General features: G+C 46.4%; 1 protein-coding gene and 1 long non-coding RNA gene across 2 annotated transcripts in view; one reads left to right on the plus strand and one right to left on the minus strand.

Moving 5' to 3' along the window:
- HSD3B7 (hydroxy-delta-5-steroid dehydrogenase, 3 beta- and steroid delta-isomerase 7) overlaps positions 1–22,588 on the plus strand; it is a 49,954-nt gene that overhangs the window by 20,435 nt on the left and 6,931 nt on the right. The window contains exons 2-3 of the mRNA XM_081883661.1: positions 9,675–9,839; positions 19,187–19,330. Of these exons, the coding sequence (XP_081739787.1) occupies positions 9,680–9,839; positions 19,187–19,330 (304 nt within the window). The 5' untranslated portion in view covers positions 9,675–9,679. The remainder of the gene's footprint in view (positions 1–9,674; positions 9,840–19,186; positions 19,331–22,588) is intronic.
- Positions 15,025–15,754, minus strand: LOC309354031. The gene is made up of 2 exons (XR_014162158.1): positions 15,685–15,754; positions 15,025–15,440 (listed from the first exon to the last, which is right to left on the minus strand). It is a non-coding gene; the product is annotated as an uncharacterized lncRNA (long non-coding RNA).

The raw sequence follows: 22,588 nt of genomic DNA on the forward strand, positions 1-22,588 counted from the left end.
CACAAGAAGGCACAACATGTGCGTAAGGGAACATAGGCTTTCTGCTGAAAATCTATTATTAAATAGTGGTGATGCACGGGTGATTTGTTTTCCACCTGGGTGTGAGGAGGAGAGATTATATTGTCTCTTTGAATTGATTATTGAGACAACTCTACAGAGCTCTGAGTAATGCGCCCGAATGCCAGTTTCTGGAAACAACAGGAGAGGAAAGGGTCCCTTGGTTCATGTCCTGCTTGGTGATTTACCACAGACATCCCCGAAAGAACAGGCTGCTGGTCCACATAGGCCATTGGCCTAGAGAGCATTGTGACTAAGCAGTGTATAAACCTTTCAAAATGAGCAAAATAAAGACGCAACTGTCTCTTCAGGAGTAAAAACCAACCCAAGAACCAAGAGGACTGTTTGCGTTATGACCATTGTATCAATATTGGCTTCTGAAAGGAGGCCTTGTTTAGGACTTAGCATCTATTAGACAATACACCAGTGTGCGATATCAGGCCTGTAGTTGCTTCTCACGAGAATTAAAAATGTAAAAGTTTAGTTACTACATAGAAATGCCTTGGTAAAAATTATTGCAAGAGCTGCCTAAGTGGAGACCCAACAGAGTTTTCGCAGTTTCTGAAGGTTTAACTAAAAGGTATTTGCAAATCCTGTGGACCGTAGCCAATATGAATTTCACCACAGGCCGCTTTAATCAAATGATATATGTTTCATCCCCGCCAGAAATTAAATGGATGGCTGCAGCACACTCTACGTGGGCCTGCCTTTCCAAGAGTGTTTGGAAATTTTCAGGTGTTTTGAAATGCAGCTGTTGGCCTCATAAGTGTGGCTCGCTGAGAGGAAAGAAGAACTCGCTCCAGTATTGTTCCCGACGTCATTGGTTTCCAGTTAACTTTATTCAGAAGGCTTATAGGCTTCTCCAGCAACCTCAATGAAGAATGGTGCTTTAAAAAACACAAATTGCAAAATTCGAAATTTAAAACATGGCACGCCACAAGGTGCAAAAGCTCTCATCGTATCACTGTAGAAATACAACTGAAATGACCACATCTTGCAGCTTCTTCCCACCTGGGGGAAGGGCTGTAGCTTAGTGGTTGAGCATTTGCTTTTGTGCCCAGAAGGTCCTGGGTTCAATTTACGACATCCCCACGTAGGACTGGGAGACATTTCCTGGCTCAAATGCTGTAGAGCCCCTTCTTGTCAGTATAGATGGTCTATCTGAGTGTAAGATGGCTTCCTGTATCCTTGAGTTGTGCTCCAGAAGAGCCAATGAGTCAGGGATGATGGGAACTGTGGTTGAAACCATTGGGGCAGTGGCACCAGGCTAGGGAAGGCTGACATATTGCTCCCCTGTTTATCCCTGCCAGACCTCCTCCCCATGTGTCCCGGAAGGCCATTTGTCTAAGCCACACTCACTTGCCCTTTATCTGTTGCCCTATCTATCACTGCTACAGGCAGCATCTGAGGAACTCCCTGCCTCTTGATTTCAGACAGGCGTCTTAACTGTACTCTTTCGGATGTGTGCTTATAGCATTTTTGTTTAAGCCAGCCTATTCAAATGCGTATGTGCTGATGTGTTTGATCTCCTTTACTGATATAGATAGATAGATAGATAGATGATAGATAGATAGATAGATAGATAGATAGATAGATGATATAGATAGATAGATAGATGATAGATAACATAAGCATATGTACAAACACATGCTTTCATTTATTTTTAAATGTTTTAAACTGTTATTTAGTGATAATTTTGATATATTTATTGTAAGACACTTAAAAGGTGGTTTTTACTACAATCTAGCGCTATATAAATTTTGTTAAATATATGATGTTGGATGCAGGGCCAAAAGGGAGTTTGCAGATGCCCCTGGGAAGCCCCGTGCGGTGCTTTGCCAGCACCAACAACCAAGCAGGCCTGAGATTCCCCGCTGCTTCTCTAGTTAACCGCTTCTCTCTTGCTCAAAGGCTACCTCACCAGCTCAGGGGTAGCCAGCTTAGCATCTTCCAGATGTTTTTGGAGGACAACGCCCATCATTCCTTGACCATAGGCCACATTGGCTGGAGCTAGTAGTCTAACTACATCTGGAGTTTAGCTTTAGCTTCCTTTGATCTTGCTCTTTATACATACAGTGGTACCTTGGGTTAAGAACTTAATTCGTTCTGGAGGTCTGGTCTTAACCTTAAACTGTTCTTAACCTGAGGTACCACTTTAGCTAATGGGGCCTCCTGCTGCTGCCGCGCCTGTTCTCATCCTGAACAAAATTCTTAACCCGAGGTGTTATGTACTGAAGTTCTCACCCTGGGCCAGCAGCGGGATACTGTAGATAATTATGCAAATAAGGCATCGAAAGTGACATTCAGTGATTGGATAGTTTTAGAAAATTGTTACAGTTACGTTGTACTGGAGCTCTATATAAGCAGGCTGACTGAACCCTTCAGTTCAGTTCTGTCCTGGCCTGTGAATAAACAAGAGCTGTTTGAAGAATCGCTGTGTCGTCTGATATGTTCACCCACAACTCAACACGAGGTACTACTTCCGGGTTAGTGGAGTCTGTAACCTGAAGCGTATGTAATCCGAGGTACCACTGTATTTGGAATTGTAGACCGGACGTGTGGAAGGGGGGCAGCAGGACTGTGTCCCCCGCACCTGCCCCTCTGACGGCTGTGTGCTGACCATCTGCTTCCAGGCATATTCGGTCATGGCGTGAAAAGCCTGACATTGCAGGAAATGAGTGGTATTTTTCTGACGGCAACATGACATTTGTTTCCTTTCCTTCTCCTTTCCTTTTGGCTGCCATTTATAAGGGACTCCATTAGCGCTTACCATCACACGTCAAATCTGAGGATAATTGCTCTTCTACATATGGTAGATCAGAAGGCGATTCAAGTTTGCAGCATGCCAGCTGCTGAATGAATAAGCAGGCGACTGTCTTCTTTCGTTTGATTTTGCTACAAAGGGTTTCCTCCTGGTATTTGCGTCTTTTGATTTCGCCCAGGTATGGTCTTTCAACAGGTTTGATGCTCACACTAATAATTGCCTTCAAAGCATTCTGCAAACCGCAGAGTTATTTATTTATTTTAATGGATTTTAATTACGTCGTGCAGTTTTGTGATAATTTATTGCTCTAGAAATGCATTTGTATTGGCCAGTTCCTTAACTCTTTCGGCTAATTGTTTTGAATTTGGTTGGGGAATATGGGCTGCATTGACTCTTGATTAATCTTTTCTAAATACATTTGCAGCAGGAGCACATAATATCAGTAATGTATGAGCACAAATAGCTTTACAGTTTTTAAAATAAATTGCTAAGAAGTGGTGTTGGCATGTTCTGTAGATTCCCCTAATGAGGACAACGCAAAGTACTGTTAGAGATTTTGGGCTAAACCCTAGAAATTAATAAATGCTAGGATTCTGGGTTCTTTGTGATATGCAGGGAGAATACATACTACAAGTGAGGATTCCTGGGCTGCCTTATGCAAACCAGTCTTGCTGGCTTGAGGGAAAAGCAAGCGTTACAATAGAGAGAAATTGAGGGTAGGTAGTCAACAACTCCTTGTCCCAGGTAGGACCAGAGACTGGAGATTTGGGAGGTTGCCAGGGTAACTGCTCTGAAGGAGGGCAAGAGGCTTCTGGGAAGAAGAAAGGGAGAGATCCATCTTGGGGAGGGTGAAGGAAGGACTGCCTGCGATGCTCTGGGCCATGCTGTAAGATCTGGACCCCCCTCCAAGCAGACCGAGGGTGTAAATAATAATAATAATAATTTAATTATAATAATAATTATTATTTATTTATACCCCACCCATCTGGCTGGGTTTCCCCAGCCACTCTGGGTGGCTTCTAATAAAACACTAAAATACAATAACCTATTAAACATTAAAAGCTTCCCTAAACAGGCGAATAAACCCTATTTCTTAAAGCACGGCGGACTCCACCGTGTCTTCTATTCTCAAAAGGGACACAGATCCTGTGTTGGTGCCTGAGATCCCATGCACTCTTACCACGGCTTGGCAGAGAGAGGGGCAGGTGCTGGGCTTTTGCAAAGGTACGTTGGGAATGACTTCTAAAATTCCCTGGTCTTTCAGTATTTTGAGAATGGCCATTGCTATTTTGTTCGGCATCTAGGGTGTCTGTAGACTGTTGGTGTGGGTTTTTTTGTTTTTTGGTGAGAGGGTTTACAGTGCATTCCTGGAGATTTAGGGTTAGTAATAAAAGTGGATTGAAGCACTGTGACGTCCAAGGACAGCAAAAACCCGCATTTTAAAAAGGAAACAGACTTTTATCAGTTAGGAAAGTGTCAGGGAAATTCATTGAATACAGTGGTACCTCTGGTTAAGAACTTAATTCGTTCTGGAGGTCCGTTCTTAACTTGAAACTGTTCTTAACCTGAGGTACCACTTTAGCTAATTGGGCCTCCTGCTGCCGCCGCACGATTTCTGTTCTCATCCTGAAGCAAAGTTCTTAACCCGAGGTACTATTTCTGGGTTAGCGGAGTCTGTAACCTGAAGCGTCTGTAACCCGAGGTACCACTGTAAATGAAGGGAAGACGTATTAAACATCATGTAGGCAAATCAAGATGAATGCCCTCTGTGCAATTTTCCTGCAAAGAGATTGCAGCGAATGCTTTATAAAGATTGGGCACAATCTAGCTGTCAAAGCATATACCACGTCTAGCAGTTGTGGCCTCCTCCAAAGGTTCTTGGGAGCTGTAGTCTTTAAGGGTGTGGAGAGTTGTTATAAGAGCTACAGTTCCCAGCACCCTTAACAAACTGCAACTCACAGAATTCTTTGGGGGAAGCCATGTGACTCAAAATCTGGATGATGCTGAATAAATAAGAGCAAATTTTGAATTTGCCTCAGGCAGCAAAAGTCTTGGACCTGCCTTTACCACGGGTGTGATGAGCAGTCTTGAAACCCCTGTATCCCTTGCTATAGAAACTGTCACATTGAGCATATTTCAGTTGAGCTGTGCAGAATGGTTGTATGCCCACCCCAACTCCCTGAGCAGTGGTAATTTGTAAGGAACGAGCTTACTTGGGTTTTGTGTTTCTTTGTAAGAAAAATATCAATGAAGACTTAATGTCATCTTGCAATACTCAGTACAGCCATATCTTGGTTGGCAAACGCCTTGCAAGTCAAATGTTTTGGCTCCCGAATGCCACTAACCTGGAGGTGAGTGTTCCAGTTTGTGGACGTTCTTTGGAACCCAAACGTCTGACGCGGCTTCCGATTGGCTGCAGAAGCTTCCTGCAGCCAATCGGAAGCCACGCCTTGGTTTCCGAACATTTTGGAAGTTGAACTGACTTCCAGAACGGATTCCGTTCGGCTTCCAAGCTACCACTGTATAGATGAATCTGTATACGTGTTTGTGTTTTGTGTATGCATGCACACAAACGACCCATTAGCAGAGACGAGCAAGAGACACTCCTACTAGGGAGCGGATCCACTACCCCACATTAGATCCTCAAGGAGGAAGGTGCTCCTTTTCCAAGCCTGCCAAATGCTTTTACTGGAGGAAAGTGGGATGTTTCACCTTTCCCACCCTAACATTTCTGAGAAATCTGTGAATCGAAACTAGCCTTCCCGTAATTGGCCTCAACAAAGAAGCAGTGAAGGGTCATCGTGGGCCATTAAAAAAAACACCACCCACCCACCCTATCAATGTTCTTTTGTGAGATCTCAGACTTTGATCTGCCTTCTCTTTTTAAAGGAGAGCCACTGTGTGATAGAGCTGGTTCTTGGACAGCAAACCTGCAACAATGCTCTGCTTTTGTGCCGCTTTTCTGAATGGATTTGGCCTTGTTTCCTAGGGGGAAACTTGCAGCAGTCTTGATTTCTGCATCTTTGGCTTGTCGGACTGACTAAGCCTCTGTTCATTTTGAGGGATGCCTTCTGGAGAGGGCAGCGGGTGTGTCTAGGCTTTCCCCCAACCTGCATATAAGAATGTGACTCATACAGGTTCCTATATTCACTAGTATGTATGACAGCAAGAGACGGTTTTAAACAATTAAAAGGGGCTTGGCATGCAGACCAAAGGCCCGTGTCCCAGGGCTTAAAAAAGGAGAGTGACTCTTTGACTTGTCTGGCGGTGTTTCTATATAAAGTCTGAGTGTATAAAAGGCAGCAAATTGAAAGGCTTTTAAAATATGCTGCTTTTAAAGGCAGTGCCAAGCGCAGGCCTCTAAACTTTGTGATTCTCCTTCCATGCTGCACACCCCTTTCCTCTCTCTGCCCCCCCCATGCACACATTAAAATCTGGAATAAGTAGCAAATGGGGAATTGCTACATTTTCCATTGGGGTGTGTGTGTGGGGGGGGTAAGGTAATGGCTTTTGTTTAGACCCCTGTTTCTCCTGACAGGCTGTATTACAATTGCAACATCCCACACATGAAACAGACTTTTGATTGTGCAAACGGGACTTATTCCCTTCTCCCCCTGTGCGCCCCAAAATCTCCTCTGGAAGGTTGAGGGACTCTCTGGAGGAGATTGTGGGGAGGTGTGGGGTGGCGGGGCAGGGGGAGACGAGGGAACAGGCTGTTACGTCTGTGGGTGGGAGTCTGAACCTAGCCCATTATAAATCCAACTGATCTTTCTCTTTGAGAGAGTGGTTAGAAACGACAAGCAGGTTTTATTCTAAAGCATTTACTTATCTGCTGGAAGCAGACTTTGAAAGGAGGCTAATGCAGCAATGTCCTCTTATCACAGATTTCCTAGTAATTTGCTGTTTGGGCTTGTGAGAAGCTTAATCTGGCTACGCAAGTGTGGCGGCTTTGAGCTGATCTCTCTCTCTATCTTGCACTTCCCACAGCCAAAGCAAGTTCTGTCTCACTCCATGACATTGTCTGCTCTTATCACCACTCATTAGGAACGTGACTAGATCCCAGGAATGCTGAATGCCAGGTTCTGTCCGCCCCACCCACAAAAAATCATGATTGCATTTTTTTTATTTTATTTGGTTTGGTTTTGGTTTTTTGGGCCTTTATGCAGCTATTAACTGAGACCCCATCCACACAGTACTTTTAAAACACCCGTTGCTCGGTCCCTGCTCCTGCCAACCTAGCAGTTCGAAAGCACATCAAAGAGCAAGTAGATAAATAGGTACCGCTCCGGTGGGAAGGTAAACGGCGTTTCTGTGTGCTGCTCTGGTTCGCCAGAAGTGGCTTAGTCATACTGGCCACATGACCTGGAAGCTGTACGCTTGCTCCCTCAGCCAATAAAGCGAGAATGAGCGCCACAACCCCAGAGTCTGTCACGACTGGACCTAATGGTCAGGGGTCCCTTTACCTTTACTTATAGCAGTCATGGCTCCCTCCTCCCCAAGAATCCTGGGAACTTAATCTCCCCTACAATTCCCAGCACCCTTAAAAACTTCAGTTCCCAAGATTCTTTCAGGGGGAAGCCGTGACTGTTAAAGCGTTATAAGAAGGACTTTAAAATGTACTGTGCGGGTTATGGCCTCGTGCTGGGAATTTAATATTGGAATATTAGTTTGCACATACACTATACATTTAAAGCTGTATCATGCTACTTTAAACAGCTGTGGCCAAAGAGTTATGGAAGCTGGAGTTTGTTAAGGGAGCTGAGAGTGGCTAGTTAGCAGATCCCTATTCCCCTCTCACAGCTAAATTCCAGAGTTCCCCGGGGGAAGAGGGATTGCTTGTTAAAGTGCTCTGAGAAACTTGATTTAGAAGGCATCAAACCAGGTGTGACTGGCTGCTTCGGGGGTGTCTCTCAGGCATGTTGAAACAGAAACAGGACACCTTTCCAAATGGTCCATTTGACAGGTGCTGAGATTAATAGGGGACATCTGTAGAAACTCAGGAAGCCCTGCAGCTGATCACTGTCTTACGGAGGAGGGGGAAGACCCCCCCCCCAAAAATGGAGAGAGCTTGTGCTTATTTCTTCCCTTCCCCTCCAGCATTCCTCGTGTGAGAGATTCCGTAAACCGCTTCCCTTTGGCGTTTTGCAGAACCCTCCTCTTGCTTATCTGTGATAGATCACCGGGGCAACCGTTTTCCAGACCGATAATTGTGCATCTTGCAGTAAAGCGGAAACAACTGGCCTGCTTCACAGTTCAAGCTGAAGTTGAGACTTGCTAAAGCAGAACCGTAAAGGTGATGGCAAGAAGTGGGGATGCAGCTGTAAATACCCTGGATTAGGGACAGGGAACCTTTTTCCAACTGAGGGCTGCATTCTTCCTTCTAGACGGCCTTCCAAGGGCCACATCTGGTGGCCGGCAGGGCCAGAGGAAAGCAAACTTTACCCTTTTACCTAATTTCCTCACTCCCTCTTGCCCCCCCCCCCATCCTCCATCAAGAGAAGCAAGAGTCATTGTCAGAGTTCAGGGAGGCAGGCAGGTGAAAACCCTCAAGGATGTTGCAGAGCAGGCCAGGGAGGGAGTATGGCCTCTGGAGAGTCCCGAGGGCCAGAAAGTGAGGTGCTGAGGGCCGCATTGAGGTTCTCCACCCTGTCTTGGGGCCAGGGCCGTCTTAAGCATATCCGGTGCCGTGGTTCAAAGATCCCTCCAACACCACGCCCCCTTTCCCAGAGTCGTCGACCTTTTCCCAAGCCTCTGGGGGGATCGCTCTCCTCCTGCGGAGGCTTGGGATGCAAGCTGCACGCCCGCCAGCCATATGGTTGGCGGGGCGCAGCTGGTGGGCATTTAGGGAAAGGGGAGGCCGCCGGCAAAGCTGCGCAGCTCCCCCACTCGCTGAGGTGCCCCTGAGAGGCCAGCGCCCTGGCGCAACATGCCAGTAAGCCCAATAGGAAAGACTGTTCTGCTTGGGGCCTCTGGACAGTTTTTTGTGTGTGCCACTGTGGCCGATGGTCTCGTGCCCCTCTGTTCTTCAGTCTCCTGCAGGTGCCTCAGTGCATTTGGAAAGGTGCTTCTATTCTGTTTAGCCACTTGGAGGCAGTCCCTAAAAACTGCTCTGCAAACGTCTGCCTTCCTTCTAAGGATCCTGTGCCTACCAATGTCTCCTCTGTCGCTTTTATTTTTGTGTGCTGTCTCTTCTTTCCTTCTCTCCTGCATGTAAGACTCACTTGACTGACCGTAAGCCTGAGGGCAGTGGGGCCTGTCTCTTTTTTTGCTTTCTGTGTGAAGCCAGGGATGTCAGAAGGCAGCGGCTTCCATCCCAACTTGTCTTTGTCACAACCTCACTTTTTCCATCCTGCCGAAGTTTGGTTTCTGGCAAATCCTGCATCCTTCATCTTGCTGCCTCTCTGTTTACTGTAACTTAGGTAATTATGTGAGTTACGAATCTGAAGCAATTAATGGTGCAGTTATTTCCACGCCGCTCATTTCAGTGTAAACAAAATGTCAAAACAATAATTGTGCCCCCCCCCCCAGTATTTAATTGCATATTGGCTGCGGACTTTAAAAAAACAATGTGAGCAAATACTGATTGTGTCAGTCGGATTGATTTCCGCTCCAGACCTGGGACGAAAACGTGGGCAGCAGCAATTTCTTCTTCCCTTTCCATTTGCGATGAAATTCTTTGACGTCCCTGTGTGAAGTACCTAGTCCTATTAAGCATTCTAGAAATAGTAGTATCTGAACCATTGCTGGGGAATCTTAGCTTGCAGCTTCTGTTCGCTCGTCCCTTCCAGAACTCTTTTGTTCTTTTGTTCCTCAAGACTGAAAGCACATTTTATCCTTTACTCCCTACTCACAGGACAAATGGGGTCATCAAGCAAAAACCAGATATACCTTGTGACAGGTGGCTGCGGTTTTCTGGGGAAAAATCTGGTCCAGATGCTTCTGAAGGAGGAGCCTGGCCTTGCAAAAGTGCGCGTCTTAGACTTGCACCTTGATGAAAGCATGCGACACCTGGATAGAGGTAAGATGCCCATTCCCCTGGGTCACTCTTTCCTGTTCCTGCAGAGGTGTGGGTGTGGATTCCACTTCCTTGAAGGTCTTGCACAGAATGGGCAAATACATTTTGAGAGAGTCTCTAAAAATCTCTCCAGAGAAATGCCCAACTGGCCGCTTTAAAGGCTATAGGGGAGGATGTCGGGGCGTACCCCCCAACATGAAAATAGGGGCATCCTATTCCATAACAGAAAGGGAAGTGGGTGGTGCTGTGATCTAAACCACTGAGCCTCTTGGGCTTGCCGATCAGAAGGCCGGCGGTTCAAATCCCCGTGACGGGGTGAGCTTCCATTGCTCGGTACCAGCTCCTGCCAACCTAGCAGTTCAAAAGCACATCAAGTGCAAGTAGATAAATAGGTACCACTCCGGCGGGAAGGTAAACGGTGTTTCCGTGTGTTGCTCTGGCTTAGTCATGCTGGCCACTTGACCTGGAAAACTGTCTGCGGAAGCGGACAAACGCCGGCTCTCTCGGCCTGTAAAGCGAGATGAGCGCCGCAACCCCAGAGTCATTCACTACTGTACTTAAATGTCAGGGGTCCCTTTACCTATTCCATAACAACAACAACAACAACAACAACAACAACAACAACAACGTTATTTATACCATGCCCATCTGATTGGGTTGCCCCAGTCACTCTGGGTGGTTTCCAAATTATATAAAAACACTAAAAAAACTTCTCTATGCAGGACTGCCTTCAGATGACTTCTAAAGGTTGTATAGTTACTTATCTCCTTGGCTTGGGGGGGGGTGGTTGCCTAATGCCACACCTTCCAACATTTCTCCGATGAAAATAGGGACAGCCTAAGGAAAAACGGGATCAAATCAGAAACCAGGCTGGGTTCTGTAAATCCCGGACTGTCCCTGGAAAACAGGGACGCTTGGAGGGTCTGCCAGTGAGGTCATCCATATCTTGGCATCCCTAAACGCTCACTGCTCCCAAATGCTGGAGAACCCCCAGGTTCCACTGCCCCTGGTATGGCCTGCAATAATATCATTATGATATCAGCATAGCTGCCTCTTGTGTTTTCTTTGCTTACCCCACTTGCATTACTGCTGGTGGGAGGTAATAAGTTCACCACCACTGCCAGTATTTCTAGGAAATTTACATTCGCAGAATTAAAGTGGATTAAAGAGCCCTGGTGCAACAAGTCCACTTTTTTACAATTAAAAATATTTAATTAAGAAAGCGTTAAGAAAGCGATGGGGAAAGTCGCTAAGAAGCGTGGGATAAATTATTGGTTAGTGGGAAGGCTTGTAACCACCGCACAAAGAAATTAGGATAAAATCTGACTGTCATATAACCTCCCCACAAACAAATCAGAACAAAAGCTCAGTAAAGACTGGACTTGGATACTTGAGATATATATGGTCCCGCCATATACCTGTGGCTGCAACTTGTTTAGAACTGTTTTCAGTGTTGAATTTTAAAATTCCTGTAACTTGCCCTGGTAGATTATGGTGAAGGTCGGTTAACAATGACAGCACCTGCTGTATAAGCTCTGTGCAATTAAATATAAATGAATGCTGGAATAAAGTCCTCTGAAGGTGCCCTAAAGGTGAGGTATGAAAGGGACCCATGACGTGTTAGAGCTGGTGTGAACTGAAACTGGCACCATCCCATGCCCCTCCTGTGCTTGCTGGGGCTGATGGGATTTGTAGTTCATCAACATCTGGAGCACCAAAGGTTCTCCACATCTGCTAGCGTGTGGCAGGGACTAAAAAGCTAACTTTCTAAAAAGCCCAACTGTGTTTCTGAAAATCGGTGGAGTTTTGAAACTGGCCACAGTTATCTTCTTTAGAAGTCCTTGGTTTCTAAGGCAGGTTTCCCAGTTGAGCCCCAGTGTAACATTTATTTCCCTGGTTATATAAACAGGAGGCTGAAATATTTTCCATCTTGGCAACCTTTGTCCACCTGAGAGAGTTTCACAGAAATCAGCCCATGTAGCGCTAAGTTTTATTCATTTTTCTTGGACGGTAACCCTCCCCCCCGCCCCGGTGTCTAAAAGGACTCATATGTTTCAAGGTCTGAAGGTGTGTGACCTTTAAAAACACATTTTCCCCTCCAAGTAAAAAATGAGTAGTCTCCACAAGAATGTTGGAACTTAGCAGCTAGAAACCCTAGGAATGTGGATGGCAGCCAATAGCACAATAAGTCTGTCTCTTTTTTCCCCAGTCCTTGGCATCTAATTCACATGTTGCAGAACAGTCTTATGTTTGGTTGCTTGGCAATCAAATCCTAGTGTTCAATGAGCCTTACTCATGAGTAAGGATGGCCTGGTGAAACATGGGACCAATGCACCTTTAATTGTTGTTGTTGTTTTACACAGCTGTTAACATCTGCTTTTGCATCTCTCCACCCAAGCAAGTGTGTTCTAAAAGGTTCTAAAAGGTTGCAGCTCCATCTGTGAATGTTTTTACACCTTGGTGTTACAGTACTGGGTTAACTGCAGCTGAGTTTGGGAGGCTGCAGAACACAAACATAGATGGCGGGGGCGGGGGCAGAGGAGAGAGAAGAAGAATTGCTCATCTTTACTCGATTAAAAAAAAAAATGTCCCACCTTTCAAATTTAAAAGTTTAAAAGTTAGCTTACAAAAAAGAAAAGAAAAGAAAAGGAAAGAAAAGGAAAGTCAAGGAAAAAAAGAAGCAGCTTTGGTTAAAAACAAATAGCCTTTGTAAGATAGAGCTAAACATAAAGCAGCCTCAATTTAAACTATCCTGGGAATCTGAATGAAGGTATTGATTGATTTGTATACATTGTTTAGATTCAAAACAAAAACTCTTTACAACTTTAAAACAAAGCCTTTTACAACTTAGGCTAAATGCAACTAGATAAAATGCCAGAAATTTATACATTCCATAAAACACAATCAACAACTAAACAGAGCATCTTTTTTTTTAGTATCAAACATTACATGCGAAAACACAAGGAAAATTCATTGAAAACATAGCAGGACGACTAAACAAAATATCCTCTAAGCATCAGGAAAGTGAAATACTATGCATGAAAACCAACTAAAAAGTATAAATTCCACCCTTTTAAAGGGTTGGTGTATCGCTCCCTAAAATAGGGACCCTTGACTCTCCTCATGGTGCTGAACTGCAGCTCCCATCTTCCCCGACCATTGGGCATGCTGGCTCAGCCTGCTGGGAGTTGGGAGTCCCCAACGACACGAAGAGGGCTAACTTTTCCCTGCTATTACAAGTTAAAGCAACCAGTTTGGAAATAAAGAAAGGTCCTGAGTCAGGAAGCTGCATCTTTTGTACCCCTCTGGAAATCCTTTTGTGGGTGCAAGCAATTGTCACGTAAGGAAGGGAAAGTTCCTGAGAGCAAAATGGAGGTGATGCTCTGAGATGCTACAACTTGCGGGTAACAGCATCCAGCCCGTGAGTAGTTCTCTCCCTGGAACAACCGGCCAGGAAGCCAGCCAACATGTGGTGAGAAAATGTGCCTGTGCGATTCTCGGGGAGGAAGCTTTGGAGGGCAAGATAGGGCCAGCATAACACTCTGTTCCCTCACGTTGATTCAACTGGTACAGGCCCATTTTCCTCATGTGTGGTGCGCAGCTCGCTGTTGACCTTCAAAGCTGTTCCTTGCAAGATGCAGAGGGTGTGGTGGCGATGGTTTATTCCCAGGAAAGCCACCCTCCCAACCCCCCAAAAATGAGGGGTTTTGTTGGCAGGGTTCAAGAAGACCACACCCACACATGGAAGTGTTTTTTCCGAGCATGGACCTCCATGCGAGAGCGTGCTCCCAGTCCCGTTATTGGGCTGTGCAGCGAATGGTACAGAGCCAGCCTTGGCTGTGGAGGAGCAGATGATCCAAACGCCGTCTACTCCAGCTGGTTGCAATTCACTCTCTTTGCCTCGTGCCTGGCCCGTGTCCTTTGGCGGAGCTCGTGTGCGCTGCCAAAATCTCTTTGCAAATAGCACTCAGTAGCAAGCAGCAGGGCAAAAACAGGAATCTGAGAAACAAGAATTGAGAAGCGGGAGAGGGGGTGGGGTGAGGTGGAGGGAAGGAAGGGCTTGCCTGGGGATTTCTCCCTGACAGAAGCCCGGTAGCAACCTTGGCCTCATATCCTTCTGTGTCCAAGGTCTCTTCTGTGTTGGTTTCAGTCCAGCGTAAACAAGGCCTGACCTTGAAAGCACATCTGATTTGATTTGAGGAAGCAACGAGACAATGAAGTTTCACTGGTTTCTAACGGCAAGGATGCAGTTTGACCAAGGGAAGGAGGTGTTTTGGGGAGAAGAAAAGAGGCTAACTGCAGAGCCAAGGGCATGTTTTGCCAATAGTTACTGTATTTTTTGCTCTATAGGATGCACCTTGTTTTAGAGGGGGAGAACAAGAAAAAAATAATCTCCCCCTCTCTGCTCAGCGCCCCTTCAGCGAAGCGGCAGGAGAAATGGAGCCCCTTCCATTTCTCCTCCCGCTTGGCTGAAGGGGCGCTCCGCAGCTCTCCCTCTCTGCTGAAGCCAGGAGAGTCTTGCTCTCCCGGCTTCAACAAAAGGAACCCGAAGCCTCCGCAATGCAGTGTGAGTTCCCGCTGCGCTCCAAAGGCTTCAGGCGGCTATCCCTGAATCCTGGAGAGCAAGAAGGGGTTGGTGCGCACCGACCCCTCTCGCTCTCCAGGCTTCAGCGAAAGCAATGCGTAGCCTCCGAAGCATGGAGGGAGCGCTTCCTCTGCACTTCGGAGGCTTCACGTTGCTATCGCTGAAGCCAAGGACCCTGCATTCGCTCCATAGGACGCACACACATTTCCCCTTAACTTTTGGAGGGGAAAAAGTGCGTCCTATAGAGCGAAAAATACGGTAATACAAGCAAAACGTCCCTCCTGATGAGGTGTGGGCAATGGGAGTCAGTACCAAAAGTTGGTGAAGTTGCATGGTCTTGCTTCTCTGCTTTGGCAGGCTCATTGTGGCAGGGAGTCCCAACATCTCCCTGGTGGTGAGCCCCATCTGCCTTCTTCCAAGCAGATTGCTGCTTATTATACCTGTAAAAAGTGGGCTTGCTAATGTGAAGGGGATGGGGGGGGGGCGGAATCGTCTAAGGCCATTCGCAAGGCCTCTGCAGGGAGAAAATGTGAATTTCCGTGGATGTCAACAAAGCTAGGGGTCGTTTATGGTACGTGAAAGTGATAGGAATAAAGAGGAGACTTCTGTGAACATGTGCAAGTGTTTATTTCCCTTTCCCGCTAAGGCCCCATTTGCACTATTCATTTCAAAGCAGTGTCATCCCACTTTAAACAGTTGTGGCTTCCCCCAAACAATCTTGGGAACTGTAGTTTGTTAAGGGGGCTGATAGTTGTTTGGAGGCCCACAGTTACAGTTCTTTTGAATTCCTTGACAAAAGGGGTTAATTGTTAAGCCGCTCTGGGAATTGTCACTCTCTGAGGGGAACTTTTCGGCACCCTTAACAAACTACAACTCTCAGCACTACAGTTCCCAGGGTTCTTTGTTGGGAAGCCATGACTATTTACAGTGTCATGATGCTACCTTGAATGTGTAGTGCAGCTGGGGCCTAAGAGATGCTTCACGGGCCACATTTTTCTCTTTATCAGGAAAGAAAAAAGCTAGGGTGTATGATATATAAACTACAAGAAACTATAAGAAAGAAGATTCCACCTAAACATTAGGAAGAACTTCCTGACAGTAAGAGCTGTTCAACAGTGGAATTTGCTGCCAAGGAGTGTGGTGGAGTCTCCTTCTTTGGAGGTCTTTAAGCAGAGGCTTGACAACCATATGTCAGGAGTGCTCTGATGGTGTTTCCTGCTTGGCAGGGGGCTGGACTCGATGGCCCTTGTGGTCTCTTCCAACTCTATGATTCTATGATATATGCTGTGGATTAGCAACTGGGAATCCTTGGGCCAAATCTGGCCTTCTTCCAGGTACTACTCCTCACTCCAGTCTTTGTGACCAGGACTGAGTGAGGAGGGAGTGAACCAGTGCCACAACTTTGCTCAGGAAGCCAGTGTGGAACGTGGATATTTGTTCCTGCAATGAAACAAACCCTTCACCGTGTGTGGAATTGTCTTGGTATATAGGCGACGTTTCGTCACATGAGGAGCCAATGCCCAACATCCTGGGGGCCAGGAAATACCCTGAGAAGCGGCTTTGATGCTGCTAATGCAAAGCAGGCTTTGGCCTGGTGGTTGCCAGGATGGGCGACAGCTTAGGAGCTCAGCTGAAGCCACTCGGAGTGCTTTCTCCTCCTAAAAATAAAAATAAAATAAGAATAAAAAGAGTTGGGTATAAATAAATAACTGGGAAGGGTGAGAATATGACTCTGGTCCCTTCCCGGATGCCTCCTGGTGACCTCTCCTTGGTAATGGCTCTTTCAAGTTCCAGAGAATTGAATTTCCAGCACCACATTTAGAAGGGAAAATGATTTTGACAGCCAGCTAAGTGACAGGCGGCCAGAAAGCATCTGGGCAGGAAGAAGCGGAAAAGAGGGGAACTGCCTCCTGTCAAGGCCTCGCGTGACGTAAAAGGAGGCAGACAGGAGTGAACTGCAAGGCCCCAAGGTCCCTGGGTGAGTGGGCAAGCAGGTTGATGGGGGCAGGAAGGGCGACGGGTGCCCTGGCCGTTCATTCCTGGCAGGTGTTTCGCAGCAGATGCCATCATGGCAGGATTTCCTGAGAGGGTTTCCTGCCTATGAAATGCAGGAGAGAAAGAGAGGGAGGCACTTGGTGAACTTGGTGTAACCCATTAGATCCCGTTCCTTCCTGTTCTCCCTGCCTGCCACGTCTCTCAGACCTGTTGTGAGGCTTCAAAAATTACCACAGATAAAACCAGCTGCCCAGGAAAGAACACCAAAGTTCGCTTTCCATCCCGTGGTGGTTAGCCTGAGAAGCAAGTGGGTCTTGAAGGTGACAATAGCCATAATAGCTGTTGCATTTAAGATATAATGTCACCGCACATGGCATACACCACAAGTGTCTTGGCAAAACCAGGACATCCCATTTTTTTCTTGCAAGAGAACGGTGGCTGCCCTCTAACTGGAAACAGCTTTTCCAGAAGGATGAGTTGGCTCATGTACAGCATCAGATTTCTTTGTGAAACTGTTCTCATCTGTCTTCTTATATTCATTTATTTTTTAAATTGTTCTACACCGCTAGGATATTTGCTAATGTTTGGTGGTCTGTCAATTTTCCAAATAGAATTCTTGTCTGGTATGTCCTCTAAGCTTTCTGTGACAAGCCCCGTCCACATGTCCCTTCAGTGTGACCAAGACTGTCCTTGTGGCATTTTTAAAAACTGCTCCTCAAACTAAACAAAACAAAAGCGGTTGTGAGAGGGGCCGATGGCTCAAACAACACAGTTTCTTGTTCCAAGGAAAACTTGACAAAACAACATTAAGCCCAGGATGTTTTTGTAATCTTTTGTCACGTTTGCTTATACGATGACCTTGCTGTGCTGAAACAAAGGGAGAGACAGAAGTGTTTCGAACAATACCTTATTATCTTAGTGCTAATCCAATTGTGGGGCCGATTGGCTAACACCTGTGACATCAAGAACACCTCTCCTCCCCCTATATATATATATTTAAAACCTCCCTTCTTTTTATTTTAAATGTATAAGGCGGGACAGGCTGCACATATTATGTGATACTTTTTGTGTGTGAAAGCAAAAGTAAAGAATGCCTGAGGTGTGCAAGGAAGTTAGTTTGGTGGCTAACTTAACTTTTGGCTCCTTAAGAAGGCATGACTTTGATGCAAATTGTAAAGCCAGCAAGAAGTCAATCTTATGCCATGCCTGACTTTGACTTCCTGCTGAAATGTTGAATATGTTCTTCACTCAATAGGTGGGCACAGTAAGTAAAGGAGTACGTCCCATATTATGGGGCAGCTAAATATGGGCCTTGTGGGGAGTGTTGTTTCTAGGAAGTTTATCCTTCTGGGTGTCCAAGTGAAGAGAAGACCTTTTCAGCTGAGAGTGGGTCTGCAATTTCTTGCATTTTCTCTTCTCCGTGTTATTCTCTCTAGGAAACGTGGGGCAGCAGAGAATGGTGCCAAGTGGTGACAGTGGTGACGGTGTGGTTTCTACCTCCCCCCCCCCCCCAGCTTTGCCTGGACAAAAGACAGTGCTATTTCTAGGAAGGGGTGGGGAGAAATTAGATTCAGTTTGCATTTAAAGGCAAAACTGCTTAATTCACACTTTCTAAAACAATGGGCAAACCGAAGCACAGCCACCGCTTGAAATTCACACATCTCCAAATTTTGCAGTGCAGTTTTCCAGCCAAGTAATGTGTACAAATATGTAGATGTTAAGGTACACATATATTAATCAGAATGACATGCAAAATGCATTATGTTAGGGGAAGTTGCTTTATAAAGATGTGTATATTATTCCATATCAAAGGGGTATATTAGGAGGCTTTAGTTGTCTGTCTTGGGAGACAGTGGAGGAGTGTGTCTTGGGAACTGAGAAGATAGCAATAAAAAAACTGTTTAGTTTTCATGAGGACTTAAATAATAAACATGTCCACAAACCAATGTGGGAATGTGGAGAGCTAAGCACCAAGATGTGGAAAATGAGAAAGAGAAACAGAAATTAACTCATCAGCCCAACCCTCTTTCTGGGATGAGGCATTTAATTACATAACCAGGTATTTGGCTTTATTCTTTCTCAACAGCCTGCCACTTGCGGTGCTTATCACTCATAAGGAGGATTCTCCTAAGCTGTCTCACTCATTCAGTATGCAGGAATGCCTCTGTATTGCCACAGGGCAGAAGTGGGAAGGTTTGCTTTCAGCACACAACTGAATCCCCTCCTAAATTCAATGATGCAAATCAAAATAGAAATTTGCCCAGAGGCAAATTGCTGAAACACATCACTGTTTCCAAGCTCCGGTTTTGCATCCAACGATATGCTTTGCATGTGTAGAAGATCCAGGTTTGGTCCCTGTAGCCTCCAGGCAGCCCCCGATGTTTCTATCTAGGGCGTGCATAAGGACAGCTGCGGCTCTCAATGATTTTCCAATCGTTCATATGGGCAGGGCTAGGAGCACAATGTCCTGCAGGGTCCCTGATGCCACCTTGCTTCTCCTTCCTCTGTTGGGGGCAGGGAGGATGCTGAGAAGGGGAGAGACATGGACCTGTTTGTGTTTAGTGTGTTATTTCTAATTAAGAAACCAAGGTAGACTTGATTACATGGGTTTTTTGGGTTGATGGATTTGTTCCCGGTTCCCTGCTACCGCTTTTTCTCTCTGACCCAGGTAGCAACCGAAAGTCCCAACTCATCCCTCTCTCTCTCTCTCTCTCTCTCTCTCTCTCTCTCTCTCTCTCTCTCTCTCTCCTCCTCCTTCTCAAAATCGAAGTGACTCTGATCCAGGGTGACATCAGCAACCTGGAGGATGTGAAGGCAGCCGTGAAAGGAGCCCACCTGGTCATCCACACTGCCAGCCTGGTGGATGTTTGGGGCAGAGTCTCACCTGAAAAGATCACTGCGGTCAATGTTCAAGGTAGGAATTGAAAGACTACCCAGTCAGCCTCTTTCCCCCATGGTCCAGAGGAAGTCACCCTGCCCATTACAGGACCAAGGAGAGCACCACAACGGCCTGGTTCACACATAATGCTAAGCCATGGTTTGTTTCACAAACCATGAGTTAACCGCGAGTTTGTCAAACAAACCATGGCTTGTTTCTCCAACATTTGTTTTGTTCTTGTCTTGTGGAGTTTAGTGAGTGTCCAGGGTGACTTCAACAAACCATGGCTAAGGGAATGGTGCTGGGTTTCCATATAACGCTAGGCTGTAGTTATAGCAAAACAAGCCATGGTTTCAGATTGTGGTTTGTTGGCAGCAAGGAAACCATAGGTAAGCTTCTGGCAGGGTTTGCACATAATATAAGCCATGCTGTAATAAACAGTCTCATAAACCACGATTTAGTGTTATGAGGCAAGCAAGATGGGCAAAGCTACTTGGCTGGGGAGCGGGGGGGGGGGCGGGAAGGCTGCGACTTTTGGTATTGATCAGGAATTAATATATAACCTTCAAGAACGCGGCACAGAAATTCAATATGGTTGTGAAAGCCCAGATTGCTGCTGTCTGGGTGATAAGTTACCCCTGGATGCCAGAAGGGATGCAGCTGCTGATTACAAATGCACTCGGAGAAACCTGAAATTTCAATTTGCTGCACAAATGTCACCAAATGGCGCCGGCTCCTCCTGGGATTTTGGGAAGAAGTGCGGCTGTCCGCTGACCTCATTACCCTCTGCCCTTTCCCCAAAGTTCGGGAAGGTGTCCAGGCTGATGGCGTCTGAGCTGTAGGGTGGGGGACAACAAACTGTCAAATGGCCGGACGCATTGATGTCCAGCCATCTGGACATTTGTTTAAAAGAACACAAAAACACAAGAGAAGCCCTGCTGGATCCGGCAAGTGCTCCGTGTGGTCCAGCAACCAGGTCACGTTCCAGAGGAAGGCCTTCATCTCCAAACCAAGAGGTTCTGGGGCCAAGCATACCACAATGTATTGTCATCCAACCTTGCCCTGACACGGCAGGGCTCTTCTTACCCTCTTACGTTACCAAGGAAAGGTCTGGATTTTAAAGAATCGCTTGATGGGAAGTGCTAATATTTCAGCCTGTCTTTCTAGAAGTTGATAGCCAAATATTTTGAAGAGAGCAACGCCAGCTTTTGCCAAGTTAATGAATCTGTTTTTCAGGAGGCTGGCGGGGGTGGTTGAAGACTGTTCTGTGAAAAACGTAATAAGAATTGCTAAATAAAATTGCAATGGAAAGGAAAATATTACAACTGGGAAATTAGCCTTGCTGTATACAGAAGGAAAACAGAAGGATTTCTCTGAAACAGTGCTGTTAAGCCTTTCCAAGAACTAGCTGGCTAATTCCTCTAAAGTAGGCTTGGGAGACCCTGTGGCTCTCCAGCAGTCGCTGGACTCCAACTCCCATCAGCCTCAGCTAGCCTGGCCAGTGGACAGGGATGCTGGTAGTTGTAGTCCAGCAACACATGCCAGGCTTGCAGGTTCCCCAGCCTTGCCCTAAAGCAGGGTTTCCCAAATGTGGTTCTTCGGCTATTGTTGGACTACAACTCCCATCATCCCTAGCTAGCAGGACCAGTGGTCAAAGAAGAGTGTTTCCAGGTTCAGGAAGCCACTATCTCATGTGGGTCTCCTGCCCCACATCCCGGAGGCTGAAGAACAGACTCTGGTTACTTAAGGGGAGAGGCACTTTCCCTCTGTGTATGCTCAGATACCCTCTTACCATTATTGTAGCTTCATCTTTTTTTCAGAGGCTGAGCCCTGGCGCCACAGGCAGGGGATCAAGCCTAGTTGGGAAGCACGGCCTGTGAGGCCACAGCTCAGTAGTGCGGACTACACAGGTTGCATGCGGGAGGTCTCAGTCTGATTCATAGCATTTCTAGGAGGTGCTGGGAGAGACTTTTACTCTTACCTGAAATATTGGAGAGCTCCTGCCAGCCTGTGCAGGAGTGGGGAACCTCCAGCCCATTTCCCCCACTCAGGAGGTCATGGAGAGGGGGGTGGGTTTAAATCCTGTGTTGACTATGCACACCCATTTCCAACAGAGAACATGGGCACATAGCCAAGGCAGCAGGATTATACTCCCTGCTTGTCAGGGGGGTTAAATCCTTCTGGGAGCAAGATTTAATCCTCACCCATCAGCTCCTCAGCAGGCGTTAAATCCTGGATTGAGGAAGGGGTTCACATGGAAATCCCTGCTAAAACCAAGGTTCCCCTCCACCACCACCCCAGCTTGGCCTGACTTGATATAAGGCAGAATCCAATGTCCTTCTCTCTCATCTCTGCGGCAACTGGGTGGTACATGAGCAAGTCAGCCCCTGAGCTGAGATGCTCCTTCGATTCCCTCCCCTCCCTTTGGCTTTATATCAGATGCTCCTGGCTGAGGGCATCTGGAAAGGAAACAACAGGAATGGATTGCCACGTTTTTTAAGCACTATCACTCATCCTTTCCTTCTGGCAGCCTAAGAGGAAAAGCTGTGTCCTGTCCTGTCAGACCTTCCTATTCCACCAAACTTTAATAGCCGGTTCTGACTCCATGGCCCAAAAGTGGCTCCATTTGGGGTGGAGTGTTTGTTTGTTTGTTTTTCTTTGGGAAAGGGCTTTGAGGTTTTTGGGAAAAACCCTCTGTCGGTTACGGATGTAAAACCAACCAAGGCAGAGATGAGTCAGGAGCAAGGATAATAACGTCCATGTGTGGGCATTCCTTTTAATTTATGAACGTCCGCCGCATTTGCCAGGGAGTAAAGAGGCCGGCAGGGAGGGCCTGTGAAGTTTGGGATGAAATTCCTGCCACTACATGAGATGCAAAGGCCAAGTCTCTATATATTTCAACATTTTCTCACACAGGCTAAAACAGGTGCTTTTTATTGCACAACAGAAAGTGGGTTGATCCCCTTACACAACTGTCAGGAATTCTGGAAGAGGATGGGTTGAGAACCAGGGTTGGGGCAGGGTTGGTCTTGTTTTCCACATGATTTGTTGTATTTCTCTCCCCCGCCGCCTTCTTTTATCTGCACAATAACCCTCTGAGGTAAGTCGGACTGAGACAGGCTAGCTTCATTCCACACAGAAGGCCAAGCCAAACTGTGGCTTACCGAGAATAAGCTAGTGTTAAGGTACAGTGCTACCTCGGTTTACGAACAGTCCTGTTTACAAACTACAGTGGTACCTCGGGTTACATACGCTTCAGGTTACAGACTCGGGTTAAGAACTTTGCTTCAGGAT

Source organism: Podarcis melisellensis, assembly GCF_964234715.1.
Source record: "Podarcis melisellensis genome assembly, chromosome: 13".
In the NCBI taxonomy this organism is placed as follows: Eukaryota; Metazoa; Chordata; class Lepidosauria; order Squamata; family Lacertidae; genus Podarcis; species Podarcis melisellensis.